The 9,507-nt window shown below is 35.8% G+C and overlaps 1 protein-coding gene across 2 annotated transcripts; it reads right to left on the reverse strand.

Annotated features, from left to right (window-relative positions):
* Positions 1–2,292: 2,292 nt before the first annotated feature.
* On the reverse strand, positions 2,293–9,129 carry LOC109070461 (monocyte chemotactic protein 1B-like). Of its 2 annotated transcripts, none has more exons than XM_042753665.1 (5): positions 8,836–9,129; positions 7,848–7,922; positions 3,314–3,410; positions 3,059–3,173; positions 2,293–2,834 (listed from the first exon to the last, which is right to left on the reverse strand). In XM_042753665.1, exons 3-5 carry the CDS (start codon positions 3,381–3,383, stop codon positions 2,723–2,725), a joined length of 297 nt encoding a protein of 98 aa, XP_042609599.1. In that variant the 5' UTR covers positions 3,384–3,410; positions 7,848–7,922; positions 8,836–9,129; the 3' UTR covers positions 2,293–2,722. The 2 variants fall into 2 exon arrangements, with proteins under 2 accessions (XP_042609599.1, XP_042609598.1); XM_042753664.1 differs by having other exon boundaries at positions 3,314–3,526; positions 8,836–9,127.
* Between the last annotated feature and the right edge of the window lie 378 nt (positions 9,130–9,507).

Here is a 9,507-nt window from a genome sequence, read left to right on the forward strand (position 1 = left end):
TGCGCTAATTGATTGACAGACATGAAGCAACTCAAAAAGCCTTTTGATTGGCTAATCTGACAGTGACCTACTTCTGCTTTTTTGTACTGTTTATAGAGACTAGAGCTGTGTCCGAAACTGCTCCCTATCCCCTATAAAGTGCACTATATCGGGTCCCTGCCATTTTGTAGTGCTGTTAAAAGTCTGAGTGAATGAATTCATTCCTTACATCCGTTCAATACTTTTTACCCACAATCCTGTCTGGATTTTGAGTGTACAAATATGTATGGATTCCTCATTAGACCGCTCCAAGCATGTAGACGTGTCCGCCATCTTGCAATGGTCAACAATGGATAACCTTTCACAGATAAGAAATGTGTTTTCAATATTTATTATTAAAGGGTTACTCCATCGCAAAAAATTTTTTTTGTCATTAATCACTTACCCCCATGTCGTTCCAAACCCGTAAAAGCTTTGTTCGTCTTCGGAACACAATTTAAGATATTTTGGATGAAAACCGGGAGGCTTGAGACTGTCCCATAGACCGCCGAATAAATAACAGCGTCAAGGTCCAGGAAAGTATGAAAAGCATCGTCAGAATAGTCCATCTGCCATCAGTGATTCAACCGTAACGTTATGAAGCGATGACAATACTTTTTGTACACGAAGAAAACAAAAATAACGACTTTATTCAACAATTCCTCTCCTCTTTGTCTCTCCAAATCAGCGTAGTGCCACTTTGGCAATTCTGAGCTGTACACAGATGGTGTACGCTCTTCTGTATCAGCTGTGAAACAATGATACGTTTTTTACGTGTATTTACACTTTGGTTTGAAAGCAAACAACGCATCGGTGCAACGCGGCTGACACAGTACGTCATCTGCATACAGCTCAAAATCACCAAAATGGTGCTACGCTGATACGGTTGAATCACTGATGGCAGATGGAGTGTTCTGACGATGCTTTTCATACTTTCCTGGACCTTGACGCTGTTATTTATTTGGCAGTCTATGGGACAGTCTCAAGCCTCCCGGTTTTCATCCAAAATATCTTAAATTGTGTCCCGAAGACAAACAAAGCTTTTACGGGTTTGGAATGACATGGGGGTAAGTAATTAATGACAAAATTTTCATTTTGGGATGGAGTAACCCTTTAACTCAATTTTACAGGTTTTTAGATGAAAGTACGTTTTAAATGCCTTTTTAGCTAACAGCTTTGTTTTGTTGTATTGTGTTAGTTTAGCAAAAGCATCTTCTGACATCTGCTGAAGACACAGATATTCATACATGTGTATAACTAGTTGCAGTGCAGACACATTGGCGACTTATGATGCGTTCCAGGCAGGTTTTTGAGCCTGTAAGTCATGACTTTAACCACAACTCATGACTTTGTAGCATTCCAGGCAAGTCACGCCAAACTGCCTGAGTGCAAGGAATTGTGGTAGCTAAGTTAGATGTAAACAAACCAGCATGGCGGACCGTACGGGGCTTATGCTCATTTACAATCATTTCTATCGCCAAAGATGCTTACTCCTTGCTTATTTGAGGGAAACGTTATTTTATTACATTATTTGTTTTTTATAAGCATGATCGTTTGCATGGTTCCAGTTTACCAAACGTTTCAAGTTCAGGTTTACCTAACATTACCTTAATGTTAGCTATGCCTAACATTTCCACGTGGCGATATAGTTTCACGACATACTTATCGTTTCAGACACATAACATTGTAATACAAAATCGTGTGTATTATTTATTATTATTATATTATTATTAATTTGATTGCAACATTATATTGTCCTAAAGTCTATTTCTCACTGTGTACCACTTGCATAAACACTGCATCCATGGGGGCTGCCATTGTTGTTTAGCAGGATATGTGACGTCAGAGCACGAAACTGGGAGCACATCGATCTAGTAAGAGTTAACGGGTGGAAAGTCACAGGTTTGACTGTCATTCCAGTGCACTTTCACGGGTAGAAGGTTGGAAAAACACAGGTTGGGTTGCCTGGAACGCAGCATTACTCTTGTGTGTTCCAATATGGTTGATGGCTTATGTATAGCGGCCCATCCATGGTACAACTGATGTACACTCACTGAAGCACTATTTCCCACTATTTTTCTATATAAAATAGCTTACAAAACCTGTAGGACAACAAAGACACACCTGTGGCTACATTTCCACAGATAAAGGTTAAAGGTTTTTCAAATGTGCCGAAATCTTGAAACCTGAGCACCTCTGTAAGTGTGAAGAGTGTGAATCATGGCGAAAGATAACAGAATTATTTTTTACACAAATAGAGTCAAAAAAGTCAAATACTGACCCAAAAGTGTCTTTATTGTGAGGAGGTTACATTAGCAAAAACTTACATAAACAGATCATCATCCTAATTTCGTTGCCTTAAATGACACATTACAAAAATATTTTTCTTCTACAAACTACAAACTATTTTCTTTGAGCCATAGGCTGATAATCTGCAATACTTCATCTTTCAGTGCAAAACACTCTTTTTAGAAATACATAAGTAAGACAAATGACAGATGAGTCAAAAAGATAAACAATTTAAACAACATACATTCTGGACTGTTTAACCCCATAGCTTTAATATACTGATCAGTTAGGGACAATGCATTTGTCGGTGAGTACAATAATTGCATTCTTTTTTTTTCTTTAGTTTTGTTCACACTCCACACTTGTCCAGTGCTTCCAAATTGGTTCAGAAGTTGGAGGACGCAGGTCAACATGATTACAAGGTCCCCTGGCTTCCGACGTTCCTGCTGTCAATGATCTTGATGTTCTCCTTTACCCATGAGTCAGTGGGGTTGGCACACACGTAATGACCCTTCACAGTCTTGAATCTGTATTCAGAGAAATTCAATGCCATCAAACACAAAGGAATTGCTCTGCTGGTCAAATTAGTTAAATCCAGTTTAAACATAACAATATTGATGATTATTTATATAACAAATGTAAAGTTAATAAAAATATTAAACTTATAAAAACAGCAGATAAAAAAATGGTTTAAATAATAATAACACTACTGTAATTTTTCAGAGATACTGTATATTGTTGTGACACTTACAGCACGGCTTCTTTGGGGCACTGCTGGCTTGTCCTGCTGTACTCAACCACTTTTTTGATTGGCACAGGACGGGTTGAAAAGGTAAAACAGCACCTTTGTGGTCCAATACGCAAACCTAGATTAAAGAATACACAAGTTTTTGTTAAAACAGTATACAAGTAGACTGTACGTTGCACAGACTTTAATGAAATGTTTTGCATATTTTAAATTGCCTTGTTTTTCAGTATGTTAATATATCTCTGTCCTCCATCTTACCTTCACTGAGGCTAACTGCGCACAGAAGCACCACCACTGCAGAGAAAATGACGAAGCGAGAGGCGGTCATTTTGGCCGTTCTGTTGTATTAGATTGGCTGGATGTACAGAGAGTCTGTTAGAGGTAAAGCACTCAAGCTGGCCTTGCTGCTTGTGTGGCTCATTGTCCGGGCACTCCGACTTTATAGAGACTCTTCTGTGAGGGAATATCCCTCTATGGGTGGAATTTGAGTAGGGAGATTTTGGTTTGAATTCACCCACACAGAAAGAAAGTCCGACAGTATCTGCCGTCATCTCACACGTGCTTCTGACCTTCACAAGTCATACTTAGGCAAAGCCTATTTGAGGGACAGCCCTAACAGCAAAGATTTCACTTCCTCTTTCGCTACGCTGGCTAAAAAACAAAACACAACTGTGGTGTTGTGAACAGTGTGTGATTTTATTATAGGGGGATTTTATGTGTTTTAGTCTCGCTCTTGTGATTTTAAAAACAAAAGAGTATTCAAAAGCATCATGAATTTTGATGAATGTATTTGGTATTACAGAGGGACACAGTTTTGTCAGTTTTACCAAATTTTGTGGATTTTAAACAGAGAAAAACATGAGAACATGAAAATAGTTTGGTCAAATATAAAAAAAATTCTGGAAGGTCAGACTGTTCATTTTTGGGAGAACTACACCCAATTATGCAATAAAGTATTCCTGTTTTAAACAACAACAACAATAATAGCTAAATAAAATTATATTTTATTACTGCTAGAATAAATACTTTAATAGAAAATGTGATTGAATGTACGTATATATAACTTTAAAAAAAAGCATTAGTTAGCATCTAATTTGATTCCTGTTTTTGTTCTGTTGCTGTAATAATAATAATAATTATTATTATTATCATCATTATTATATTATTATTATTTAACTCAATTAAATTACATTTTATTATTGTTATAATAAATACTTTTTATAGAAAACGTGATTGAATGTACAGTCGTGGCCAAAAGTTTTGAGAATTACATAAATATTGGAAATTGGAAGTTGCTGCTTAAGTTTTTATAATAGCAATTTGCATATACTCCTGAATGTTATGAAGAGTGATCAGATGAATTGCTTAGTCCTTCTTTGCCATACATAAATAATCCCAAAAAAACCTTTCCACTGCATCTCATGCTGTCATTAAAGGACCTGCTGAGATCATTTTCAGTAATCATCTTGTTAAATCAGATGAGAATGTTGACGAGCACAAGGCTGGAGATCATTATGTCAGGCTGATTGGGTTAGAATGGCAGACTTGACATGCTTGAAATCATTGTTCTTCCATTGTTAACCATGGTGACCTGCAAAGAAAAGCGTGCAGCCATCATTGCGTTGCATAAAAAAGGCTTCACAGGCAAGGATATTGTGGCTACTAAGATTGCACCTAAATCAACAATTTATAGGTTCATCAAGAACTTCAAGGAAAGAGGTTCAATTCTTGTAAAGAAGGCTTCAGGGCGTCCAAGAAAGTTCAGCAAGCGCCAGGATCGTCTCCTAAAGAGGATTCAGCTGCGGGATCGGAGTGCCACCAGTGCAGAGCTTGCTCAGGAATGGCAGCAGGCAGGTGTGAACGCATCTGCACGCACAGTGAGGCGAAGACTTTTGGAAGATGGCCTGGGGTCAAAAAGGCAGAAAAGAAGCCACTTCTCTCCAAAAAAAAACATCAGGGACAGATTGATCTTCTGCAGAAAGTATAGTGAATGGACTGCTGAGGACTGGGGCAAAGTCATATTCTCCGATGAAGCCCCTTTCCGATTGTTTGGGGCATCTGGAAAAAGGCTTGTCCGGAGAAGAAAAGGTGAGCGCTACCATCAGTAAAGCATCCTGACACCATTCATGTGTGGGGTTGCTTCTCATCCAAGGGAGTGGGCTCACTCACAATTCTGCCCAAAAACACAGCCATGAATAAAGAATGGTACCAAAACACCCTCCAACAGCAACTTCTTCCAACAACCCAACAACAGTTTGGTGAAGAACAATGCATTTTTTCCAGCACGATGGAACACCGTGCCATAACACAAAAGTGATAACTAAGTGGCTCGGGGACCAAAATGTTGAAATTTTGGGTCCATGGCCTGGAAACTCCCCAGATCTTAATCCCATTGAGAACTTGTGGTCAATCCTCAAGAGGCGGGTGGACAAACAAAAACCCACTAATTCTGACAAACTCCAAGAAGTTATTATGAAAGAATGGGTTGCTATCAGTCAGGATTTGGCCCAGAAGTTGATTGAGAGCATGCCCAGTCGAATTGCAGAGGTCCTGAAAAAGAAGGGCCACTCTTTGCAAATACTGACTCTTTGCATAAATGTCATGTAATTGTCGACTAAAAGCCTTTGAAACGTATGAAGTGCTTGTAATTTATTTCAGTACATCCACGAAACAACTGAAACAAAGATCTAAAAGCAGTTTAGCAGCAAACTTTTTGAAAACTAATATTTATGTAATTCTCAAAACTTTTGGCCACGACTGTACATACACTGTATATAACTTAAAAACATTAGTTAGCATCTAATTTGATTCCTGTTTTGTTCTGTTGCTGTAATAATAATAATAATAATAAATTATTATTTAACTTAATTAAATTGCATTTTATTATTGTTATAATAAATACTTTATAGAAAATGTGATTGAATGTACATATGTAACTTAATTTTTTTTAGCTAGCATCTAATTTGATTCCTGTTTTTGTTCTGTTGCTGTAATAATAATAGTAATAATAATAATAATAATTATTATTATTATTATTATTATTATTATTATTATTATTATTATTATTATTATTATTATTATTATTAATTCAATTAAATTACATTTTATTATTCAATTAAATTACATTTTATTACATTTTATAAAGATCTTATTCAGGTCAGTACTAAATAAACAATAACATGCATTTCGTATGAACCCTCTTATTTTGGTAAAATAATTAACATTTTGGAGATTCTGCAAGGTGTATGTAAACTTTTGACTTCAGCTTTATTATTGTATTTTGTTACTAGTAGAATGAAAGAATGAATAGTCTATATATGTATATTAATATATATGTCTATTAATGTATATGTAACTTCAAGAGACATTAGTTAGAATCTCACTGTGATTCTCAATGAAAAAAAAAATAGTCTAATTAGCTTAAACCTAATTGTTAAAAGTTATTGCCATTATGAACATCCTTAAAGACATGCTGGCACCACATTTAGAAGGCAAAAATGTCCCATCAAGTATCACATCCTCTTTCGAAAATGGGTGCAAATGCATGACAAATGTCATCAGCAATGTTAATAGAGTGAACTTCTGACATTTTCGTGTTTAGACACACATGGACAGTTTCACTTAAGATTCAAACGCCCCCTCCTCAGCTAGAAAAATATCTTTTTTTTTTTCTTTTTTTTTCTTTTTTTTTTTTTTTGGCTGACAATTAAAAGAAATTAAACTGTAATGCCTAATTGAGCTTTAATTTAAAAAAAAAAAAAAAAATTGTAAATGTAATATTTTTTGATGAATGTAGTTTATTAAGCAATTTTTTTTTTTTTTTTTTATGGATATGAGTTTAGTGTCCTCTGACTCATACGCATTTACATTGTATCATAACGAAACAGTATTTCAGCACACACTTGTCGTAAGGCTTGTTTTAAAGCCATATATAAAGCACATAAAATATATCATTAAAATATGTCAGTGTGTTACAACCATGTACATTAAGGTACATTCCCGATGATTCACAGATCAGTGTTGTATTCTGCAGAACTATTTAGCTAATGTGATTTTAAATCATTTCTTATCAAAGGGAAAGAACTTAGCGTCCATTACTCATTTTATCCAAACAAATCCCAGTGGAATTTTTTTTTTTTTTTTTTAGGTTACTGATTGTAACAAAGGGTATCCTGTTGTTTCTTTTTCTTTTTTCTTTTTTGTTAAGCTTCAAAGGAATCCCTTTAATAGCCTATTGGTGATTTGTGTTAAGAAAATGCAAGGGAATTATTTTAGGGGCTTTTTAAAGCTTCTTTATGTAGCTGAGACAGCATTAAAATAGGCTAAATAATACAAGACATGTTACAATAACATTCAAAGTATACTTGTCTTATGTTGCAATGCATTTTTATGTAACATTATATTTATATGGCCAGATGCGTATAAATATAGGTTGTCATTAACACACAGACATATCAATATATTAGAAAGCAGATTTAATTCTGTTTTAATTTCCAGGGAAAAACTACTAAACTAAATTAAATTAAAGCATATGATATGCTGACTATATGCAGACTATGCTGTACTATATCAGTGAAATATTAGATAGAAATTACAGCTTTAACCTCTCTATATTGTGGAAAAAGTCTCTCAAGTCAGGAAGTTCCAGATCCCAAAGCTTAGACTATATTGTTGAAGACAATACAGCCGAGATACCAGCTGTACATCTCAATCGTAACACTCTGTCATATCATTTTGCTCAACAGTAAGCAGAAATATACAGTAGATATCTTTCAGTCTATCCCAACTTCACCTGCAATTGTTATCTCCCAACTCCTGGCACCTCTTTAAACGGTGGAGCACTGCCAGCAGGTCTGTTTATAAAACCCTATGTCAAAACACCATATATATATATATCATTTTAATTGTATCACAAAGCAATTAGTACAAGTTCATACTCAGTGTGTTTGTCTTGTATCATGAAGAGACTAGTACATGCTATTCAGAGTCCTAGAGGTCTAATTAAGGCCTAATATACAGTTCCCTGATTTTATTTATAGGCTATCCTACAAACATGTACCATTTCTCTAATAAAAATATATCTTGCAGAACCCAGTGCATAAGAGGTGGTAATTTCTAAGGCTTGTTCATGTCAACACATGCATTTACCCATTTAAACTAACGCTTAAAATATGGCAGTGGGGCTGATTGAAAATGCTGTTTCACTCTTTGCCTGTCAGTAGCTTTACTCTTTAAGAAATTATGATTATGACCATTTTAAGTAAATGAGAAGTTACAGATGCAGTCAAGTAAGAATAACAACACTGGATAAACAAATACAAAATCACAAGCTCATCACATTTCTACCTCCACAACTACAGTAGAAACTTTGTGTGGCAACAAGCCAAAGTAAGACGATACTAAATTCAGGTTATTGCAGGCCTTGTCTTATTCATAGATATTCTCTCTCGACCGACCAGCTAATGTTACTTTATGGCTGATTTCAGTTTCATCAAATTTTGCAGAAAAAGACCAACATGAATAGGCAGGCTATTAGTTTTAGTTCCTTTAACCGTTTGTATTTTTGGAATTATATCTTCTTCTTTTTTTAATACAGTGAGTGCATTGTAGCGACCAGAAACAGAAGTGTTACACCAGCGAAACAGGAAAACACGCAAAACGAGATCACCGAGAGAGGAAATGTACATATCCGACACCTCACGGGGTACATGCAGTGTTAAAATGGATATTGTGTGGCATAAGTGTAAAACATATGTGTAAAACTATATTTGTAGCCTTACTTGCTTGGGGTGGAGTAGTTCGTTAAGATGTAGCTTGTTCCAAGCTGCTGCATTATTTGTAGGTTTTGAAGAACTAGCGTTAAGGTTGATTGAAGTGAAAGCACGTGCTCCTGTCGCACACAAGGCCTACTTTAGTATTGAATGTTTTATCAGGTAAACTGTCCTATCAGGGAAATTCGTTCATTAAGATCCATTAGGGTCAAAGTAACCAGTTGTACGTTAGTTAATATAGTAGTTTAGCAACCATGATGATTCAGTGGCCGCTCTGACTGATCCAGTGAGTTTGTTCAGTGAAGGAATCGTTTAGACCGGCTCTCTTGATTCTTTTTGAATGATTTATTAAATGAACTGACTCATAGGAGTAATTTATTGACGAATTAAGCTACACTGGTTGCGATGTTATGATTCACTTAAAAGAACCAGCACGCAAGAGTCATTTGTTAGTGAATCGGACTGCACGGGTGTGCTCTTTGCATACAGCATGCGAGGAGCGCAGGATGCTTTGAAATGGCTGGATTACAGCTGCGAAAATTCACAGAGCAACGGTAAATGTGAGTGCACCTTTATTATACAATAAATATGTAAATACGAGTTATGCCCACCGACAAACTTAATTTAAATGATATTTTTACATTTCTGACATGGTTTGAACACAGCCACTTTTGGTGGGGC

The sequence above is a fragment of the Cyprinus carpio genome, chromosome B25 (assembly GCF_018340385.1).
Source record: "Cyprinus carpio isolate SPL01 chromosome B25, ASM1834038v1, whole genome shotgun sequence".
Lineage (NCBI taxonomy): Eukaryota > Metazoa > Chordata > Actinopteri > Cypriniformes > Cyprinidae > Cyprinus > Cyprinus carpio.